Source organism: Ambystoma mexicanum, chromosome 5p (genome assembly GCF_040938575.1).
Source record: "Ambystoma mexicanum isolate Mex_15411 chromosome 5p, UKY_AmexF1_1, whole genome shotgun sequence".
Classification (NCBI taxonomy): Eukaryota; Metazoa; Chordata; class Amphibia; order Caudata; family Ambystomatidae; genus Ambystoma; species Ambystoma mexicanum.
The window spans coordinates 61,470,938-61,494,325 of NC_090930.1; the positions used below are offsets into that span (position 1 = coordinate 61,470,938).

The following is a 23,388-nucleotide window of genomic DNA, read 5'->3' on the forward strand; positions in this document are numbered from 1 at the left end:
GAAAAAAACGTGAAAAAATAGCACTAACGCTCGAGAGCAATAGCACGAGGATCCCAACACATGAACGTGCGGTAAAAATCTGAAGATGGCTGCCAGAGGCGGTGCTTAGGTAGAGGGCAGTCATTGGCTGTGGTCAGTATGACGCAGAGACCAGTGATTGGTTATTACTACGAAAGTCAGATCAGAAACGAAACTGATACTGGTTTTTTTCTTTACCGAGGATTCCCAGCCTGACGACGGGGAATATTCATGAGCATGTGAATCCATGCCAGACCCCATGCTGGAGAATAACTGTTCACTCTTTTACAGTTAGCAACCAACTTCTTTTGCAGGTAAGTAACTTTTAAACACTTAATCTCTTTTGTAGGCAAAACATCAATCCCTTAAAAGTATTTCCCTTATTCTTGGAGCATGAGCATTCTCAGTGGCAGAAGGGGTGTCACTAGGGTCCAGTGTCCAACAGGCAGGTCAAGAAGTTCTTAAGTAACAAATGTTAGAGTTCCTAAGGAAAACTGTTAGAACAAGTAAGTACTTTAGAGTTAGTTGAGGGTCCAGGGGCAATCGTGAAGACACCCTAGGAGGGTGCCAGCAGGGGCCTGGGTGCACTAGACGAGAGGACTCCCAATCACAGAAAACACCCCAAAACTACACAGAACTCACAAGAGACTTAAGGTAAATATCAAGCCAGCACAGTACCTCAGAACAGATTATGCAACAAGAGGACTTCAAGATCTGCAGCCAAAAACCCAGTGGTTGAATTCCTTCATCAAGAAGGCAGGACACTGGAAGGACTTTTGGAGAAAGGATCCAGAAGGTCGAAGCAGGGCGTGGGATGGCTCTAAATGAAGGTCTCACCGGGCTCTGGTTCAGCGTGGTTTTCGGGGTTGCAAGATCGATTGGAAGGAAGGGCTACAGCAGGCTCTGGTTACACAGCAAGCTCTGGTCGCTGGAAATTGTCCCGGCTGCAAATTCATCTTGCTCTTCGGTTTTGGTTCCAGTGGTCAACTAACTTCAGCTTCCAGGTTCAGACTTCTGCAGGAACCCAATCAAACAGCCTTGCAACATTCAAATTTGCGGGTTTGGCAATCCTTTCAGGACAGCCAGTCTCCCAGTTTGAACTGGTATCTTGCACTCAGTAAGGGCTGCAGAGTTTGACTCCTCCCTCACTTCCTGCCTTCAGACAGCCTGGGCAGAGTGCACAGGACTTGCGCGAAGATAGAAATCACACAAAGGAATTTCCCACCCTGGATGTCAGATGGAGCAAGAAAGGACAAGGAACACTAAAAATGGCGAAATACAGGGGCCATTTTGGTAAAAAAATACAGGGGCCATTGCATTTTTCCCCCTACTACCGAGTCGTACTCTTGATGGGTGATCGTTTAATGCATCTCCATAGTGTAGGTTTGGATTTAGAGTTCCTTATAACTTTTGGGCTGTATGCATTTTCCTATGGCAGAACAGCACCTTATGGGCAGTGTTGCTGGGTTACCCCTTGGGCTGCCCTTTATTATGTACCTTGGATGAACTACAAGGGTAAAGTGGGGTTTAGAGCACCTTTTTATTTTATATACGGGACCAGCCCACCCCCTTATGTGGAGTGCTGGGTGTCATGGTATCCTGTTCTCACTGACCTAGTCAATTCTTGTTACTGAGGCAGGCTAATTTATGGCCGTGTATCTACTTTAATAACTTTAGTTATTAATCGCAGGCCGTCAAATCAACCACTAATGCACAGAAGGTTCACCCCTTCTGCAAGAAGCCCTGTGGGTACGTTGCAGCTGTCGATTGCTGCAGTGTCAAAATCACTAGGCACTCAAGGACGGACGCTTTTCCAAGCTTTCATCCGCCTTGGAGCCGTCGAAAGGCCTCTTCAGAAGCCTTGCTTGGACATCGGTGCAAAGCCAGATTTACGCAACCAGGCAAATCTTTGCAAGACAGTAGTGGCTGCCACAGATTGGCTAACACGGTCAGCCAAGTCTAATCCGAACTGGAAAGGTTTGTATGCAGTACCCTCTGGGAAAACTACAAACTACAGGTACAGGAAATCCAACCTTTGGTATAAGTTTGTACTACACAGTTTTGGTAGCGTGTTGAGCAGCCAGGCTCATCTCTAGAGGGGTCAATGGGAGCTGTAGTGGAGTTACTGATTTACAGTCACAAGTATTCAAATAAACTCTTACACTAAAGGTTTCCTGAATAAACAATTATTAATGTATTTATCAGTCAGAATAAGCCTTCAGAAGGGAGTAATACAACAGTAACACTGAAATACACTTCATGAAATACCCACTCTTTATATCTAAATCAGTAGATACCCTTTTGGGGTGGCCCACAGACACTACCTACCCCCTCAGGTGACTTCAATTGCTAGGTGTCCTGGGGACATTAATATATCACGGTTGCATTTAGAATCAGTAATAAGTCAAAGGAAAAGGTTATTTAGAACATACAAGAGACAACAAATATTCTTAATCAGGCAAATATTTTCAGCTCCCCCAATAAGATTCAGTGGAAGAGGCGAAGCCAAAGTCAGTAGGTTAAAGTCTGTATGAGCTGAAGCACTTCATAGTTAAGTAGAAAGTCTTTGCACAGTGTTTTAGAAGTCTTTGAAGAAAAGAAGAATCAAATGTAGGGCCAGAAGCAAGATGCAAGCAACTCTACAGTAAGAGGCAAGTTCCCTCAGACTTTACAGTACCTTTAGAATGAAGAAATGTGCAGATGACTTCTGTTCCTGTGCAGCTCTGCAGATCTCACTGTTCCTGGGCCTCAGTCGTGGGGACAAGAGGGACGACTTCTGGGGACTCCTGCACTGCAATGGGACGGTTACCGCTCGCAACCGGCAATCTTCAATTCAGTGGCTGTTCAGTGTTTCAGCTCCTGAAGTCTACCACAAAGAGCAACACTGCGGTTCCTAGCTGTCAAGATGGACTTTCCTTGCTTCTGGGGTCCCACACTTTTGAGGGGGCTCAGGCTCGGTCAGTCCTGCTTCCTGGAGCACTAGGCCATCTTAAAAGCAACGCACAATCTGGTGTTCCTCTCCCTGGCTATATGGTTTCCAGCAGCAACTCCGGAATTTCAACCAGCTCCGAGATGGATGTCCAGGTGGCTTACCTTTGAGTTCATTGGTGCCACCAACTCAAAAGGGAGAAGTCATCCTTGCAGGGGCTTCTGTCGATACGACTTTGGAGTTTCAGCACAGCAGCAGGGCTTCACCGGGCAAACCAACGGTCCAGGAGTTGCAGCAGGAGTCCTCTTCAAGTTGATCTTCGGTTCCTTCGTCCAGTGGGCGACTGCCTTCCAAGCCAAAAGCCTCGCCTTTTATTCAGTTCCCTCCCATTCAATCCAGCCTAGCTCTCACTCACCCAGCAGGGTGGCTGTCCTTGCTGGACAGTCGGGCATCCATTCACCACAGAGTGCATTTGGGTCTCCTAGGAGACTAAGCACGAGGAGTTTCGGGAACCTCCCTCACTTCCTGCCTACCCCAGAAACTCTGGAGCCAGAGGCAGGCTTCACTCCCGAATCCGGCCAAAGGCAAATTAACAAAGACCAAACCTGGTTTGGTGCGCAGAGAACATCTCTCGAAGGACCTTTCCACAAAGACATGGTGAAAAAAGATGGCTCTGTGCCATTTTGAAAAAGATGGCTCTGTGCCATTTAACGTTACCGGAGCTGTGAACAGCCGCGGTAAATGCAAACCATGGTAGTTCGACATGAAACCACCACCACCAACAGCCATTCTGTGAGGAAAGGCTCAAAAAAAGGTTACATGAGCATTTAGACACAGGGGATACTAAGTAACCCTTCCAGCACTCTATTGTAGTGTGTCAATGAAAAAGAAGCTGCCTATGGAGTTTGTTAGACTCTACAACCTAACGAAACAGTGCACAAAATCACAATCACATTAAAATACGAGAGAGTGTGGGGGGGGGGGGGTCTCTTCAGGTTAAAAAAAATCAAGTCCTCAAAATCAAGCAAAGTTGCTGGGGGTCTCTAAGGTGGAGGGAATTAGTGCATTTCTGATAATTCTCCCAAAAGCGACTGGCACATTGAATATCGTGAAAGATGGCATTGGCGCAAACATACATCCCTTTCTTCACCATCTGGGTTGTGTTCAGCAGCCATAGTCGCCACTTCCCACAATGTTAATGTAAATTTGGCCAATGCACACGTGCCACTGGATTTTAAGGTCATACTACGGACTGAAAAAATTTGCTAGAGTATCAAACCTTTTGTGAAATCCTTATTAACGGCAGGATTTGTCTCAGAACTTTACCAATTTGTCATAACGTTGCTCTTCAGAGCATTATGGAAAGTGAGAACATGGTCTTTAGGGGGGCCCTTGTCAGGAATAACTGGTTATACTGTGGTTATCCTGTTCGTAGAATGTAGCTTGTCTCACCCAGGCCCAGATACTCCGTAACCTTGCCCAGGACTGCCCTATAGGAAGCATCTGCATGTGTAGAAGGCTCTGGAGCTGACAAATTCCACCTCTGGGGAGATATCTAGCTTACTGGCATCTTTTAGGGAGTCCACCAGATGCTGCATTCTGGACTCCTCAGAAATTAAAGCCTCAGAAACAATTGGAGTGCGAAATTCCAGGCCAAAGGGATGTGTCCGTATCAGTTACCTCCTCGTCAGAAATCAAAAACAGACTTTCAAGTCTGGGCTGGGCAGGAGCTTGAAAACCTTCCACACCTTCATTGAAGGCTTCGACACTGATGACAATCGACAGAGGAACTCTACTACCCTCGAACCAGTGGAGGTCTTGTCTCGAGACTTCAAGGCCTCTCAAGCTTCTCAAAGGTGCTTTTAAGGTTTTTATTTTTTACCCGGGTTCGAGGGTGCATGAGCACCAACCTTTGTAGACTCCTTAGTGGCCTTTACGAGTTGAAATCGGGTCGGAAGATTTTACTTTCTTAGAAGGTACGGGAGTAGCCGCCTTCTCAAAGGCCTTCATCTGGAAGCAGAAGTCCTCCCGTTCGCCTTGGTAGCAGACTTCCCTGGAAAACTCACTACGGTCAGGAGAGGAGTCCAAAGATTAACAGCGTGAACCAGCTTGCCTCTTAGATCTTTTGCAGGAGGCCAAAGACGAAAAATAGTGGGAACTGCTTCTGGAAGAGCGCTACGAGTGTTTCAAGCGATTATCTCATCCAAATACTACCTTTGGGAAGGAGTGGTCAAGGGCGATTGCGAAGGGGGCCTACCCAGGACCTCGCTTTGGCAACTGCTCCTCAGTGGTGGCTGCCCCGCTTTGAAATTCCATTTGTCAATCAGGCAAGCTACTAAAGAGCATCTTATATTTAGCTGGTTATTGAAAACATACCTTTTTTAAAGCGACTCCTTTCTCCCTTTCTTACCTCAGACAGCACCATGATGCCCTAATTGGCGACCATGCACACTACAAATAAAATGTAACATAACAGAATGAGGTTTTGTTTACTCTCCTTCAAGGCCTTTCCAGTCATGGACTGACAGGAACTGCAGTCATCAACTTTGTTTTCGATTGCAAGGCATCAAAGGCAAATAAGGCGTTGGTCAGTAATAAACATCTTCGACCCACAATCTGCACACCATTTGAAGCCAGTTTTAGGCGTAGACATTTTGAAAGAAATGCTTTTACGCAGTAAAAGTGAACCGAAGAGTAACGTGCATGTGGTAAAATGAACTGAAGTAATGTGTACGTTGTGATATTCCCAAAGCAGCGAGCGCTTGATCGGATATAGCAAAGATGTTCAATACGTGGGAGGACACAATCCATTCAAAATTCCCCCTTTCAGAAAAAGAGACCGAAATATCCAGGAAAATCAGCAACAGCAAGTTCCAGCACAAAAGGTTTAGTGGTCCCATATAATTTGGCTCAGGAACCCCCAACAATGGAATTTTGACCTAACAGTTGGATTCCTGAGCACAATCCACATGAGTGATTAGTTGGGAAGACTAAGCATTTACTAGAACATTCCTACATATCCTGGAGACTGCAATTGTTTTGCCAGGAAAGTGCTAGTGGACCGTAGGGCATGATCGATGAAGGTTGCGAATGAGAGGATGTATTGACAATGTAGGTCATGTACGTCTTGGGTCAGAAAGTTCTGTGAAGGCGTATGTGGATGGCAGTGTTGTGGCAACCCCACTTATCCAGTCACATCAGTTTGAATGTTGGGGACAGGTCCAACAAAGCCAAATCGATACTCATGGTTACACATTGCCAGCATTTGATTGATGGTTAAAACTTACGCAGCATGCTGACTGAGCTCCTCGATCTTGCCATTCAGTTTATCATTCTCCTGCTCAGTCTGAAAGAAAAAATGAAACAGTGTCCATTTAAATGGTCACTCTGCAAATGCTCATTCAATGAATGGACAGGTAAGAGGGGTGGCAGCTACACTAAGCTTGTTTTTATCTCCCCACATCATTCTGTTCTTAGTCTCAGCATAGCCCTATGTGCCATGGTGTAGAATATCAGTATGGCTCCATCTCATGTCTGTTGCACAACCGAAACCCAGTCAGCAGAAGGTGAATGCAGATCATGATCACATGCGGAAAAGGAAAAAATTACTACCTTTAACAGGTTCTTGCTTAGTAGCTCAAGTTGCAACTTCAGGAAATTATGAAGGACTCTGAGGGTTACACAAGCATCGAATCGTATGGCAGAGAACCAAGCAGCCCCCACCAAAAGGAGCCGAAACATCTAAATGTGGTAAGCACAGCAGGTCGTGCTTCTCTTTAGGAGGGCAGTGCTTCTAGGGAAGATCAGTTTACACAGATAACCAAAGCAAGCATCTAAAACAGGAACATAGAAACTATACACTTCATTACAATATCAAATGACTATCAGGTGTAATAATGTGTACACCAGTACACACAAGATGTATTTAATGTACATATAATAACAGTAGCCTGGTTCAAGACCAGTCTCACCCCACAAGTACAACCATATGAAGACAAGGCTTCATAGTCTAAATCAGTAACCAAACTACCACAGACAATATTCACTATAATCACGCAGCTTATAGGAACATGGGTGATCCAAAGGCACACTACATACAGAGGTAGACTGGTAGGAAAGAGGGCTAGGCACTGAAAAACACCAACACACAAGACCATGTTAGCCTTCTAGAACCACTCACACAGACCCCATATAGACACAGAATAGGCAGAGAGATAGTAACACGGAGTAATGCAAGGAGTGTAGCAGCAGGAGTGGAAGACATGACTTGTAAATACAATCAGGAGCAGCACACCAGGCAAGAATAACATCCCAATAGGACGTGCCAATCACTAGGATCCATCGCTCCAAAAGGCAAAAAAGAAAACATCCGTAACCAAAAAACCAACAGTGTAACAGTTTAGTATATCAATTTTTAGTATATGACGGTGTAGCAGGATTTTGAAAACTGAAGAGAAAAAAAAAACTATAAGCAATAATTCTAGTATTTGGGCCTTAACTCCGTGGACCTAGAAGAAACCCAGACCAAAAAGGTCACTGCCCAGATAGGTACTAGTTTGAATAATTCCCAGGGGAGTTTGAAGCAAGTGTTTACAGATCCCATGGAATACAGGGCAGTCAAGTCAGTTTTGATGTAGAGCAGGTCGGGTATGTCCAGCTTTTGCCACATGTGCAGAGAAGGCAACCACCACCCAAAAGTCGACCTAAAGAGATCCAAGGCCAGGAGACTGATCTGGCAACAAGATGCAGCCCAGCAGGATATCAATGGGAAAATAGTGAAGATATGAGCAGAGAACTCCACCCAAGTACCACCAGGAACCCTGAGGGCAAATTGAGGAATAACTCCCTCCACAACCCCCTTAACCCATCCATTGCACAAAAGCCAGGACAGAGGTAAATTCTTATTGAAAAACACTGATCCAAGATGGAAGAACCGCCCAGTAAGTAACACTTACCAGGGCAAGCGCACGGATCCAGTCCCCAAGGGATTGAGAAGTTCAGCCAACGCAAGCAGTTCAAAAGAATTAGCCTCTGCAGAAATGGGACCCACCATCGAGTGGTGAAAGCAACGATGGAGGAAGTCAAACAAGCATGTCCCCTCAGCTGGACAGTCAAGAGGGTAGCACACCAGCTAAACAGTCCAAGGGTGTTGACTAATTTGCTCAAGGAGGCACCAGATGAATTGGGGTCTTACCACCCTCACAGGCCACAGAAGCCTCCAACACCAAAGCAAGAAGCCTTGGCGGTAAACCGCAGAAAGAAGCAGAAAACAAACAGTACTAAGACAGAAGAGACAGTCAATAGCAGCAAGAAGACGCGGGATGACGTCCAGCAACCAACATGCAATCCAGAGCACATATAATAGACTACAGTCCAACCAGTATGGCAGGAGTGGGTCTCAGAATTAATTGACTGCAAGAGTTTTCAGTTGCAAACTATTCCAGCAGGTAAGTCAGCCTGCTATTCTGCCAGAATTGAGGGAGCAATCAGAGTTTCCCTTATTTCTCACATACTCAGCAGCTCCCAAATCATTACCGTATTAAAATCGAGGGCTTGCAGGAAGAACTCCAGGAACGATGGGGCATGGATCTACCACCTTTGGGTCTTCAGATGTTTGCGATTCCAACCTGCATTAGTTCTAGCTAGCAGAATCAATGCTGAAGGATCATGGGCCTTGTGCCAAGATTTTGTTCCGAAGCAGTTAAAGGTGGAAGGAAAGATTTCTAAAGATGGGGAATATGTGGGAGGACAATCCATTCAAAAGGGGATACAGTGCATCTACACAGCACTCCACGTAAGGAGGGGTGTGCTGTAACACTATATAAAATGTAAATGGTGTGGAAAATTAATAGTTACTCACAATAGTGACTAACATAATTAGTCCCCTTTCCTCCATGCTGCATCGGCGTCCCTTCCTAGGGATGGGAGACAGAACCTTTTACACCAGAAAAACCTTCTCTTTAAATGTACAGGCACGTGGGGGTGCAGCCCTGGGAGCATGCGCTACCCTGACTATGCCCACCAGCATCACTCCTCAGTCCCCATTGACGCTTCGACAATATATAACATTGCCCAATGACACCAGTTATTAGAGGGTGGAGGGGCTGGGACATATGGAGGAAAGGGCACTAAGGACTAAAAGTACATACGTTAGTCACTACGGTGAGTAACTTGTAATTACTCTTAAGTCCCATCCCCTTTCCTCAATACTACATGGGCGATTACAACTGAATGTAGCCCCGGGGTGGAGAGGATACCCGCCTTAAGCAAGCAAGTTCCTTAGAACCGCCTGTCCGAAGGACACGTCTGACTTAGAGCCGGCTTCCAAACAGTATTGCTTACAAAAAGCCAAAAGGGTGGCCCAGGTGGCTATCCTGCTTATGACTTGCCACAGAACCTGCCACTGGAATGCTGTGGCCTTGGATCTAACCGCGTGACCGTGCATGTTGGCTGGCAGCAGCTTCAGCATAGGCCTTTTTGATGGCCGCAACCATCCACCGTGCAATAGAAGCCTTGGATGCCTGATCTGGAGCCCCTCCCCCACCAAAAAGGTGGAAAAAAGTGCGTCCGACTTACAGAAGCCCTTGACCCTGTCCAAATAGAATTTCAGAGTGCATCTGGCATCCAGACAGTGCAAGACTGACCCTCGTCCTTGGGGTGACCGAAGAATGTAGGTAAGACCATTTCCTCGTTCAGATGAAAAGCAGAGGGTACCTTACGTAAGAACGCCAGGTGAGTCCACATAACCACTGTATCCCTGTGGAAAGTGGCATAGGGTTCTGATGCCACCTGAGCCTGGATCTCGCCGACTGCGAGCGGAAGTCCTAGTAGCAGAGCTGTCTTAATGGTGACCAGCCTGATGTGCGCAGACGCCATTGGAGCCAATGGCGTGTGTGTGCCTGGGCGCCCAACACCATTGAGGTCCCAGACGGGGTGTGGTTTCCAGATGGGCGGGTAAAGCCTGGACAAACCAGCCAGATGGAACAAGTTACTTACTTGTAACTGTTCTCCAGCATGGGTCTGGCATGGATTCACATGCTCATGAATATTCCCCGTCGTCAGGCTGGGAATCCTCGGTAAAGAAAAAATCAGTATCAGTTTCGTTTCTGATCTGTCTTTCGTAGTAGTAACCAATCACTAATCTCTGCGTCATACTGACCACAGCCAATGACTGCCCTCTACCTAAGCCCCGCCTCTGGCAGCCATCTTCAGATTTGGTAGCACGTGAAGTGGCAGTATGACCAAGTGAAGAGCCGCAGAGTGGTAGGCGGGAGGGTTCGCATGTGAATCCATGCCAGACCCATGCTGGAGAACAACAGTTACAGGTAAGTAACTTGTTCCTTCTCCAGTATGGGGTCTGGCATGGATTCACATGCTCATGAATTAAGAATACATAGCAGTACACACATGCACAACCACGGGAGGTGGCAAAGGCTCAACATTAAGCATTACATAAAACTCAACATTAAGCAATTCTTACCTCCTCACCAGGCTCACCTTACGCGAACAGATTGCACAGCACTGCTTGGCCGACCCTGGACTCCTCCCTGGAATCCCGATTGACGCAGTAGAATTTCGTGAAGGTGTGCATCGACCTCCACGTAGCAGCCCTGCAGATGTCCAGCAAGGCACACCAGATAGGAACGCCGTGGTAGCTGCGATCGCTCTGGTGGAATGGGCTCTCAGACGGCCAGGCAGCGGTCGGTTTGCCAACCGATGACAGCACAAGATACAGCCGGAGAGCCATCTGGAAATGGAGGCCTTTCAGAGAGCCTTCCCCTGATTGACAGGTTCAAAGTTCACAAAAAGTTGTGACGTCTTCCGAAAACACTGTGCGGTCCACGTAAAACTTCAGCGCTCTAGCCACATCCAGCGAGTGCAAAGTCCTTTCGGCCGGCGACGAAGGCGACAGGAAGAAAACAGGCAACACCAAGGGTTTGTTGAGGTGGAAGTCGGACGGCACCTTGGGCATGAAGGAGGGGTGCGTCCTGAGCACTACCCTCGTGTCGTGAAAAGTCAAGTACGGGGGCTTGCAGGAAAGGGCCTGGATCTCTCCCACTCTTCGTGCGGAGGTGATGGCCACAAGAAACGCTGTTTTCCACGACAAGAACTTCAACGGAGCCGAGCGCAGAGGCTCGAACGGAGGTCCCATGAGCTTGGTCAGCACCATGTTCAGCTCCCACGCCAGGGCCGGAGCCTTCACCGGCGGGAACGATCTGAACAGTCCCTTCATGAACTCTTTCACCAGACGATGAGACCACAAAGACGTCCGCCCCGTGGTTCTGGTGTATCGGGAGATCGCAGCAAGATGAATCTTGATGGACGCGTGCGCCAGTCCAGCCTTGGCCAGCGTCAGAAGGTACGGCAGTACTTGGGGAGCCGTAATCCGTAGAGGGTTAATCTTCTGTGCGTGGCACCAGGCAGAGAACCTCTTCCATTTGTGTCCATAGCATTTAAGAGTTGAGGACGCCCTGGCCTTTGCAAGAACCTCTCTGCAGTCGGCCGGTATGTCGTATCCTCCAAACTCTAACGCTGCAGGAGCCAGGCCTGCAAGTTCAGCGACTTCGGGTCGTGATGGAGGATGGCGCCTCCTTCCCTGGAGAGAAGATCCGCGTCCACTGGCAGCTTGATTGACGGGGACGCTGACAAGTCTAGAAACCATATCTGCCTCGGCCACGCAGATGCGACGAGGATCATCCTGCACCGTGACCTCTTGAGCTGGTTGATGAGCCGGATCAGCAATGGCAATGGAGGGAACGCGTATAGAAACAGGCCCTCCCAGGGGAACGAGAAAGCATCGACCATGCTCCTCGGCTGGGGAAACCTGCTGGCGAACCTCCGGCACTTGGAGTTCGTCGCCGTCGCGAACAGATCGATCTGGGGTGTGCCCCACCGTCGGAAGAGGCGCTCCACTAGATCCTGTCGTAGTTCCCACTCGTGGCACGAGCGCAGCTCTCTGCTGAGCGAGTCGGCGATGGTTTTTATCCCTGCCAGATGAAACGGCACCAGAAACATCCCTTGGGCGACGGCCCAATGCCACAGATCCTGCGCCTCCTTGGACAGGGCTGGGGATCTGGTACCGCCCTGCTTCCTGATGTAGACAATGGTGGTGGTGTTGTCAGTGAAGGTCGTCACCACCTTGCCCTTGAGGGACGGAAGAAAGGACCGGAGGGCCCAAAACACTGCACGGAGCTCCAGGACGTTGATATGGAGGGACTTCTCCGTCGGAAGCCAAAGGCCTCTCGCGTGCAGATTTTCGGTGTGCGCTCCCCACCCTTCCAGGGAGGCATCCGTGGTCACTGCCTCCTGGTGGCCGGGGGTCTGGAAGTCCATGCCCGCCGTCAGATGCGTGCGGGTGCCCCACCACCGGATCGCTCGTCGGAAACTCGTCGAGTGTGATCCTCTCCTCGAAGCTGCCCGTCGTCTGAATCCAACGCACGTCCAGGAACTCCTGCAATGGGCGCATCCGGAGCCTGCACAGGTGGATGAGATAAATGCAAGACGACATCATTCCAAGGAGGGACTTGATGGACCTCACCCTGGCCGCGTCCGCAGCCAGCATCGGCTGCACCTTGCCCAAGATGGCCCTCGTCCTTTCCTCCGACGGAGAGGCCAGAAGCGACACTGTCGAGCTTCGCTCCCAGAAACTAGTGCGTCTTGCGCGGGTACCAGGTGGGACTTGGCGTAGTTTATGGAGAATCCCAGGTCTGTGAGTAGTTGGACGGTCCTTGCCGTGTGCTCCACGGCGAGCTCCTTCGTCTTTGCTCGGATGAGCCAGTCGTCCAGGTAGGGGTAGACGTGGATCCCCTCTCGGCGCAGCTGCGCCGCCACCAGTGCGAGGCACTTGGTGAACACCCTCGGTGCCGACCTCAATCCAAAGGGAAGGGCTTTGAACTGGTAGTGACGCCCTTGGACCACGAACCTGAGAAACTTTCGGTGTCCCTTTAGGATGGGAATATGGAAGTAGGCATCCTCCAAATCCAACGGCGACAGGAAATCGCCCTCCTCCAGTTGACCCAGGACTTGTTGGAGGGTGACCATCCGGAACTTCTGTGCCTTGATGAATTTGTTCAGCCGTCGTAGGTCCAGGATGGGACGCCATCCTCCCGTCTTCTTCACGTGGAAGTATCTTGAGTAAACTCGAGCCCCGAAGCCTCTTTGGGACGAGCTCGATGGCGCCCTTCTTGAGCATCGCCTTTACCTCCAAGAGAAGTTGAGGGACGTGATGTTCTTTCCTGGCCACAGGGGGGACGCGCGGGCACCTCTTTAGAAACTCGAGCGCGTGACCCTGAGCTAGGGCGTCCAGCACCCAACGGTCGGTGGAGATGGACTCCCACACGCTGACGAAGCTCGCCAGCCGGCCTCCCACCGGGGTGCTTCGGTGGGGGCCCGACGCCACGTCCGGTTGAGTCCTGCTTCGACGAGGCTTTGCCGCCTTGTCCTCCTTTGCGACGACGGCGGGGTCCGCCTGACTTGCCTCGTTCCCTGTAAGCTTTCTGTGACGACGAACGGGCCGCTTGACGGTAGGTGGAAAATCCACCGCTGGAACCTTTGGAGGCACCCCGTTTGCCTCCGCCGCTCCGAAAGGGCGGCCGCCGTTGCTGGAGAACCCCAAGAGCCCGGGCCGTCTCTGTGTCCGCCTTGATGGCTTGAAGGGAATCGTCCACTGTTTTCCCAAACAGGTTGTTTCCGTCGAACGGCATGTCCAAGACTCTGGACTGCACGTCCTGACGGAAGTCAGTAGCCTTGAGCCATCCACGCCGCCTAAGGCACGCGCCGTTGCCCAACTGGCGAAATCCAGTGTCAGCGATGTCCGTCGCAATCATAATGGCGTGGTCCGACGCCACCTCTCCTTCCTGCAAGATCTCTAGGGCTCCCGCCATCTTGTCGTCTGGTAGGAAGTCCAGCAAGGGGGCCAGTTTGTACAACTCCCTGTCGTAGCGGGCTACGATAGCCAAGGCATTGGCTGTCGTAGCGGGCTACGATAGCCAAGGCGGTGGCCGCCTTAATCATCGTCGCTGCCGACGAGATGACTCTGCGTCCCATGGTGTCTAATTTCTTTCCCTCACCGTCCGGCGGGGAGGTCGACGTAGAGGCCGCGCCCCCTCCGCTTTCTTCCTGGCCGCCGCGGAGACGACTGAGTCCGGGGTTGGCTGTGCCCGAAGGCACAAGGGGGCCGCGTCCGGGACCCGGTACTTCTCGTACCGATCCCTTCTAGCCGGCGTCGTGGATGGGTTCTTGAGGAGGGCGAGGCCCTCATCCCAAATATCGTCTAGTAGAGGTACAGCGAGGACCGTCTTCCTCTTGGTCTCGCGCCGTTGATAAAGGAAACCTTCCTTCTTCTCTTCCGGGCAGAGCTGGAAAAGCTCGGATGCCCTGCCGATCATGGAGTGAAACGATCCAATCTCGTCGGGCGGGGAAGCGCGGGTGGGAGGTGACGACGGGAGATCCTCGTCGTAAACCTCGTCGTCTGTACCTTTCACGGCCGTGTCAGTCCCCGTATCATCCCCACGTGTCATGGACGGGGAGGAGGGCTGAACAGGGCGCGATGGCTGAAGAGGAGGTGGAGGATGAATCCTTCTCTTAGGGGGAGGGCTCCCAGAAGGGCCTGGCTCCGGGTCCCCCGTCGGGAGCGGTTCCTCCGTTGGTGGTAACGGCAGTCTCATCCTTCTCTCCGAGCATAAGGACTGTATAGCCAACAAAATGGCCACCGAGTTGTCTTGCAGCACTGGTTGAGGGGAGTCCGACGGGCGGTCAGGAGCCCCGTCGGCGTTCTCGTCGTCTCCTACGTCAGGGGTCCCTCCCGACGGGCTGGTCTTCTTCCACACCAACGCCGTGGCTTAAGACTTCGATCAGCTCCTCCTCAGAGGTTGAGGCCGAATCCACGACGACCTCCTGCCCCCCCTTTTTCCTCTGTCGGAGGTTTCACAGGGGTCCTGTCGATGGGCATGAAAGGACTCCCTGCGCGGTGGCAGGGAGACTCTGGGCCACGAGGTCGCCACCAGTGGTGTAGCCTCCACAGGCTGAACCAGGGCCGCCGCGACTGTCTCGATAGAGGCCTTGGCCGGGTGGATTAAGGCTTTCACCACCTTAGGTGCGCTCACCGCCTTCTCCTTGGGGGGAGGGTCACTGCCTCACTCCCCCTCCGATGGGGCCTTCGAGCTCGACCGGGGTCTCTCCAGGAGCTTCGCCGGGTGCTCGGCCTTCCTCTTACCCGAGCCAGAGCGTTGGCTCGTGGTTGATGGCGCCGGGGAGGATGCGCCCTGCCTGGCGCCCGTAGAGCCCGACCGTTCGGCGCTCCCGGTGCAAGCGGACTCACGGTGCTTGGCCTTCTGTTGGACCCCCGTCGCCGGGGCGCCCTCAAAGGTCTTAGAAGACCGCTCAGACGACTTCTTCTCGCCTGACGGGCTCTTTCCTTCCAGCCAGTTGGCGAGACGTTGATGGCGGTCCTTCATGGACATATTGCCGCAAAACGCAGTGTCCTTCTCCACGTGCGTCTTGTCCTCATGTAGGCAGTAAAGGCAAAGGGAGTGTTCGTCCTCCTTAAAAACATTCTGAAGCTGGCATCCAGGGCAGACCCTGAACAGCTTTCCGGGCATCGAGCTTCTCTTCTCCTGGGCCATGTCCGAGATGGGCCTGAGAAACTTCTGGAGTCCTCCAAAAGTGTGGCTTGACGAAATCTTCACCCTTGAGGGGCGTAGACTAATCCGACACGGGTCCCCGTTAATCGGATGAAGAAACGGTGGAGCTTGAGGCTCTTTTGACCGAAAAAAGAAATTTTTCTGAGGAAAAACGTGAACAAAGCACTAACGCTCGAGAGCAATAGCACGAGGATCCCAACACTTGAACGTGCGGTAAAAATCTGAAGATGGCTGCCAGAGGCGGGGCTTAGGTAGAGGGCAGTCATTGGCTTTTGTCAGTATGCCGCAGAGATCAGTGATTGGTTACTACTACGAAAGACAGATCAGAAACGAAACTGATACCGATTTTTTCTTTACCGAGGATTCCCAGCCTGACGACGGGGAATATTCATGAGCATGTGAATCCATGCCAGAGCCCATGCTGGAGAAGTTTGACTATCTGGTTGGAATAGGAAAAGACCACATCCTCTGAATTTCTGTAGGCCCCCTATGGCACCTGTCTGGGCCCCTATGGCTGTCAGACAGGTGCAACATGCGTCCACCTGTGCGCCCGATGTGCGCCAAGAAGGAGAGCACAGCCTGCGCGTCAGTGGGTCAATCTCCTTAGAGTCTGCACAGTGAGAGAACCTGCTCCATTTACTCCTATATTGGCCCCTGGTGGCCTTACTCCTGGCGCCCTGAATGATCTCCAGGTTAGCCCGTGATAGGCTCAGGTGCTTGATGGTTATCTGCTCAGGAATCATGCTGCAAGGGCTAACTTCTGAGGAGCACAGTGGAGAACCCTGCCCCCCCCCCTGCTGGGACATGTGGTGTGCTGGACCCAGCGGAAGGGGAATGGGTGTTCTGTCCGTGAGGCTGAGCAATTCGGAGAACCACGGTCTTGCCGGCCACTAAGGAGCCATCAAGATTAGGCTGAGGTGACAAGCTTCATTAATCTTGTGGAGAACCCTGGGGATCAGGGATGTGGGAGGAAAGGCATAGGCTGTCATTGTAAAGACTGGAGGGGGGAATCTGTACTCCTGCTCTCTATATAGCAGAGTAGAGGCACAGATCACCCTAGCCAAGATTCTTTACTGGGTAGCGAAGGTCGAGCAATCAAGGCTTAAGCTCTCAGGTGGTGATGCGGGCTGGTTCTTAAGTACAGTGTAGTCCCCAACCACCCACAAAGGAATGTCCACACTATGTTAGTGATAAAACAGTTCTTTATATAAATAGGCTCATGTTATGTACACAATCACAATAACACTCTGTGCTCAAGAAAATCTAAAATGGTAAATAGATACAGTTTATGTGGTACCACAATTACTCTTTGATTCAATTAAAATGCATTAACTGTACTCGGTTCACTTTATTAACTGATTTGTATGACATTTGAACTAATAGACATAGGAGGAAAGCAGGTTAGTTAAAATAGGCAGAATACTGGGCCCCTACCACTACGCACAATTCTGTGTGAGCATCCCACCCACCTGGGCAACCTGTAAATAAAGATATAATCCAAGCCCAGTCCATATATTGTTTATATGAGTCATTTCTCTCCAAAATTGTTCTACCACCCCAATGTACCTGGTATAGCAGATTTCTTCGATGGGTCGTCGACAGATACTTCTTGAGCGACAAACAAGGCAGGAGTCACGGATCGTCGATTGTCCTCGGAGGTGAACTTTGGCATTGAGTGTCAATAAAAGGGTTCGATGGCGTAAAGGCAGCAGCTTCGGTCCTGGCGGTGCTTGTAGACGGTCGTGGACGTCTAGCGAAGACGAGGCGTGCGGTGCACTTCAACGACGATAGTTCGTTGCCGCAGAGTCACTGAAGAACTTTGGCCCAGCAAGGGTGTCGGGTCGTCGGCGTCTATGTGGTGTGAAAGTGTCAGGAACCCCACCGACAGATTCTCCTCGGCGGCCTCGCCCTTCTCCGGCAGGACATAGCGGTCGACGGTGTGGGCGAGTGTCCTTGGATTCAAATGTACTTAGGCAAGGGAGCGTTGCGGCGCCGGTCATCAGCGGCACGGCGTAAAGCTATCCCCGTTTGAGCAAAACTGCTTCAACGGCCCTCCGGCGCTCCTCCGAACCACGGTAGATGACAATGTCTGGGTGCTTCACTTCGGATTCCTCAGTGGTGTAACGCTCACCTAGTCTCTGCAGAGGTGTTGGGGGACAGTCGCAGCCCTCCCAGGGATGCAACTTCTCCACTGCACCTAAATGGGAATTGCAGTGATGAGCAGCGCGGTTCCTGCTGAATGATGAGCTCTCCGTCCTGCTGCTTCTGGCAGGGGCGCTTGCCAAAGAGGACCCAGTTTCTTCACTGCTCCCGTGCTGGGGAAGTCCAGGCCAGCTGCAACTCATCCACTTCTCTAGCTGGTGTTTCCCTTGTTTCCACTTGCCTGCTTGTCTTCGATGTTCACAATTGAATTGGTAAAGTTTGTTCTTAACAAAAGTCTGTTTTACATGTAATGTCGCTTTCTCTGCTCTCTTCCCTTGCAGGTGTTGTAGCGGTTCAGGCGGTAGCTGCGGTGATCGAAATGCAGCCAGCGGCACGTAGGAGCAGAGCAGCGAAGGTCCGGCAGCTGGTAAACAATCTTTATGGGTGTGTGTATGATTGACCAAGGCGCAACGCTGGGTCTGGTGTTAATTATTCTAACCTTGTCTTATCTTTCTCGTTTCAGGTCTTCGGTTTCGGGAGCAGGAGTGCGGATGCTGCAGCGTTGGATTCAGAATCCGTTTAGAAGATGGGATGCTGCCAGGCTGACGAGAACCAGAGTCCAGGTAAGGTTGCAGCCGCTTGCAGGATCCCGTGAGCTAAGTTAGCTGGGTCAGGCGGCAGTGAGCGTCACATTGCACAGAGGTACAAAGTAACACGAAGCACTTGTCTGAGGAATAGGTGGGTTTATATGGTCTAGTTCTTGGCCACGCCTGCCACACCCTGCCCCACCTAGATACTACACATACTTTTCAGTCTCCATCCCCTGCCTCTCTTGGATTCTGCATGTGCGTTCCATTTTGTAAATAGACACGCCCGAACAGTGTGCAAGTGGAGAATTCCAGTGAATATAAATAAAGCACTCCTGCATTAAATAAACGTTTCAGCTTGTATTCATGAGCCTGGCGCCAAAGGCACCAGGACAGACCAGCCGGGCCCCCTGTGTCTAAAAGTCTAAAAATGTCCCAAAAATACAAGAAGGAGATATGTTACCCCTCCCCCCTATCACCAGATGGCGTGGTTTCTGTGTTGTGGGCCTGTGGCCATAACGGCGGTCCTCGTCTCCGGTCGACAGTCTTTCAAGGGGCTGCTTTCAGGGCGCTTTGGTGAAGGTTTAGCGGTCTGCACGATGTTGCTCGTAGCTCAGGGAGAGGCCTCAGCCAGGTCCTCTCACGGATCAGTCCTCGACAAACTCAGCTTTCGGATTGGGTCGAAGCAAACGCAAGTCGTCTTCCAGCTAGTATCAACTTCTGAACAATTTCTAGCAATGATAGGCCCACAGATCTACTGTTTGGTCTCATTCATTCTGCTGGGTCACACTCAGGCAACCAATCACTCATAAGAGCATTCATGCAGGCAGGCAGGCGACCAATCAGGATCACAGTGCATTCAGGCCATTCACTTCCCTCCAGACACTCACAACAAGGAATGTGTATTGGAACAAGTACACAGCCATTCAGCACTCCACACTGCATTCATACCAGTTTCGGGCATGGCTGTCCGTCTTTGTGTCACATACCAGAACCAGACACCCATAACAAGAAGTGCATATTGGTCACACTCCATTCACCCAGGTCCCACCCCAAGGGTGTACCCACAACATACAGTCACTGGGAAGGCTCCAGCCAGTCTGGCCTGGACTTCCACCACCGCACCAGATATGGAACTTCCACCCAACAGCCAGTCAGGAGAAAGGGACTTTGGGAAAAACAAGGTAACATGCAATAGAAAGCAAAAAGCCACAGGGGCCATCTGGTCTATCAGGAATCAACTGATTCCAATGGCAGGGCCTGGGTATCCCAAAATGGAGGCTACTCAGAGCACCTGTCAAATTCAGCATGGAGCTGCCACCAGCCAATACCCTGCTCTGTGGGCGCCACACACACCCACACGTGCCCAAAAACACACTAGGGGTACAGGGTTGTATCCCTACCCATGGGTGCCATATGGGTATCCCAAGGGTCTGTACACCAAACCAAAAAGAAAAAGCTGCACTGCCAGGAGTCCTACATGGACTCCTGGGCAGAAAATAACAGAACATATAGGAAAAAGGCATAAAGGACAAGGATGCAGAGGCCCTGTCCCTCCAATGCATTTCCAGCATCAGTGTCATGCCTTCCCATTAAATCGACAAAGCATCACCCAGGGAGCCAGGGCCCAGTCCCTGCCAAGACGTGAACTGATGGCACTTCCTGTTCTTCCAGGAAGCAAATAGATCCACCTGAGGATGGCCCCACGTGTAGAAGACCGCTTGCAGCACCTGGTCATTCAATTGCCACTCGTAATTGTCTGCTCCCAGTCTGATGAGCTGGTCTGCTTCCAAGTTGGCATCCCCGGGAGGTGGACGGCCGTGAGGTCGATATTTTCCAGGGCCCATTCCAACATGCTAACCGCTAGGCTGCACAGCGGAGGGGATTTGGTACACCATGCTGGTTGACGTAGTACATGCGAGTTGTTGATCTGGATAAGGCCGGTCCTGCCCCCAATGAGCAGAGGGAAGCTAAGGGATAGCCAAATGGCCCTGAGCTCCAGCCAGTTCATTACGCGACTCATGCCGGGCACAGACTCCGTGGACGGTGTGGCTGTACAGAGTGGCTCCCGAGCACTCTAGGTAGGAGTGCTTAGTGAGGATGACCTGCGGGGACAGCTGCCGGAAATGATTTCCCATCCGCAGGTTGCAGTCCCTGGACCACCACTTATGGTCTGAGTGGAGAGAAGGCGGTATGCTGTACAGCTGTAATCTCCTCACCCGGAGTATCGTTAGTGGCACGGTCAGAAGGACTGCTGCCATGATACCCAGAAAGTGTTGGTACCACCAAACTGCATTCACTGCCCTTGTAAGGAAGTGCATTGTAGGCCCTCTTGATGGGCGTAATCTTGTCCTCCGCGGGAAATAACTTCTCGGAGCACACGTCCTAGATTAGGTCCAGGAAGGTGAGGCTCTGCGTGGGCTGCAGCTGAAACTTCTTGAGGTTGATAGTAAACCCCAGGCCGTGGAGCGTGTCATGAGCATCTCGCCCTGTCGAGCCAGTCGTCCAGGTAAGGATAGACATGGTGGCCCTGAGGAGGGCTGCCACAGCATTCATGAGTCTGGTTAAGGCCAAAGGGTAGCACCTTGTACTGGAAATGACAGCCCATGACCCTGAAGCGTAGGAAGGAGCGAGGTGGCTGCCAAATCGGAACGTGTAGGTAGGCGTCCTTCAGATATAGGGAGCACATCCAGTCTTCCTTGTCTAGTGTGTCTGCAGTGAGTGCTGGCGGAACCACCTTGCATTTCTGAAGACGGAGGGAGAGGGTGGAAAGGTCCAACCCAACTCTCAGGCTAGCCCGGTTCTTCTAGGAGGCTGGTACTTCCACTGGCTGGCTCTCAATGAGCGACTGGATCTCCGCCAACAGATTTGCTGTCGCAATATGGAGGAGGTGAGAGGTGGAGAGAGGTATCGGTAGGCGGTACCTAGGGATACTACAGAAAGAATCCAGGGTTCTGCAAAGTTCTGGTGCCAGAAACACACGAGAGGCAAGCCTGCCACCCACTGGAGACACGTGGACCCGAAGGGACGAGTCATGCCTTTTTTCCTTCTGAGGCTGCCACTGAGGAGGGGGACTGGAAGAAGCTCTTGCCCCCTCCACCCCCCTCAAACCCTTGTCAGAGCGTTGATGCGAATGGTTGTACGCCTTGGCTGTGGCCTTAGTCAGGAACATTTTTTTGCAGTCTGAGCTGTTCTTTTTATCTAATTCCTCATCTGTGGTAGAGTGAAAGAGGTCACTACCCTCGAACGGAAGGTCCAATATGTGATCCTGACGTCAGGGTTAAACTTAGTAGCTCAAAGCCGGGCCGTCCTTATGTCTGTGGCGATGCAGATGGCCCGGCCAGAGCCATCGATGTGGGCCACAGCGGACTCCATGATGTTCTGCGCTACCAACCTGGCTTCTCCTAGACCCGCCTTGATGCATGCCTGGCTCTGCACCGGAAGTTCCGGGAGGAAGTCCATTATTTCCTGCCAAATCTTCTGGTTAGCAGTTGCTAGCATTATTTATTTTTTAATTTAATTTGCATTTTTAAAACTCTCACACAGCCCAGGGGCATCGAGGCGTTGAGTACAGCTTATTCCCATACGCCTCCAAGACCATCTCCTCCATGCCGAGCAGCACCGAGGACGAGGTGGCCGAGGACAACTGAGGCTTAGAGTAGAGTGATGCCGCAGCGATCACCGAAAAGTGCGGTTGATGGTGCGCCAACATTAAGAGTATCCCCCTCCATCTGTGTCTATACTTGCCATCGAAGCATCGACAGGTTGGGCTGAGTGGCTTGATCCACCCTTTCTTAGCCAGTGCCACGTCCTCCTGCATCGGGATCCCGGTCTTGGTAGGGGGTCTTAGGGTGAGGACATCTGTCAAGACCCACCTCCTCGGGCTGCTCTACCTCGGATTGAGGAAGGCCCAAATATTCTGACAAACCTGTAAGCCTGTCATGGAAGGCCTTTGCTGATGACCGTATCAGGATCCTTCTCATCAGTGTCCACCACAGTGTCCGGCTGGTCCAAAGCAGGTGGAGGGGTGCTGCCGTGGGCTGCAGCGTGGAGACTGGAGCCGGAGGCTGGTGCGGGAGCGCCTGAGCTGTGGGAGGCAGGGGAGCCAGAATTGAAGGAGCCGGCAGAGGCAGCGGGGGTTGCGCTGGGGCCCGTGGCACTGGAGCCATGGGAGGAATGACTATGGGCACTGGTGGAGTGTCCGAGGGAGCAAGTGTCGGGGTTCCAGGGTACACAATAAGGTTTTCACATAATGGCATTCACTGTAAAGGTAGTCCTTTTAGGAGTACATACACAAATGCATATCTGAAAAACTAGTTGGAGGAGGTACAAGGGTGGTGGTTTGTAGTTGTATGGGTTATGGCTTTTAAACAAAGAAACTTTCCCTTAATGAAGTCTTCAGGAGGCCTTTGTTTCCCCAGGGAAAGATGGTGTCTCAGCTGCAGCAGTGATTGGAGGAGACTGCAGTGAGGCAGTTTGGAATTCTAAGAATTCTAAACTGCCTTTCATTCAAGCAAGCATTCAAGGAAGCAGGTCGCAGTTTTATAACTCAGTTTTAGTTTTATAGTTAAGTCTAGAGATTATATTTCAGAGAAGAGACTCAAAGAATTCGAAGCAGTTGAAGTAAATACAAATTTGCTGATTAACAAAGGAAGTCATGAACAGATGAAGCAATATAAGTGCCAGTGATTATTTACAAGAAAAATTGAAAACTAAAACCAGTTATCTGTAAAACTTTCATTTAATTTGCATTAAGCGTGTAGCTCAAGAACACGCCCGAGTTAGAGTTTGTTACAGTTAATACAATTGAAGTAAATGAGAGTCAAGTACTTCGTTGCAACATTGCAGCTAACGTTTTGTTTTCTGAAGGGTGCGTGTGATTTTACAGTGCATGCGTTTTTGTTGCGCTCGAGTTAGACTAATGCTAACCTTTTAATGAGGCGCGCGGTCTAGGCGTTCCAGCGCGAAAGTAATGGATTAATCTATAAACTAAGGATTTACTAATTTTAGTAACTTTTTGTAAATAAGTTTCTCATTCAGACGGGGGTGTGGCTACGAGGCCATGTGAGGA

At 50.9% G+C, this 23,388-nt stretch overlaps 1 protein-coding gene across 4 annotated transcripts in view; it reads right to left on the reverse strand.

Annotated features, from left to right (window-relative positions):
* Nucleotides 1-23,388, reverse strand: part of KIF4A (kinesin family member 4A) — an 807,676-nt gene that overhangs the window by 533,113 nt on the left and 251,175 nt on the right. For all 4 annotated transcript variants that reach the window (XM_069612448.1, XM_069612449.1, XM_069612450.1 and 1 more), the window contains one exon: nt 6,235-6,293. In XM_069612448.1, coding sequence (XP_069468549.1) covers nt 6,235-6,293 — 59 coding nt within the window. The remainder of the gene's footprint in view (nt 1-6,234; nt 6,294-23,388) is intronic.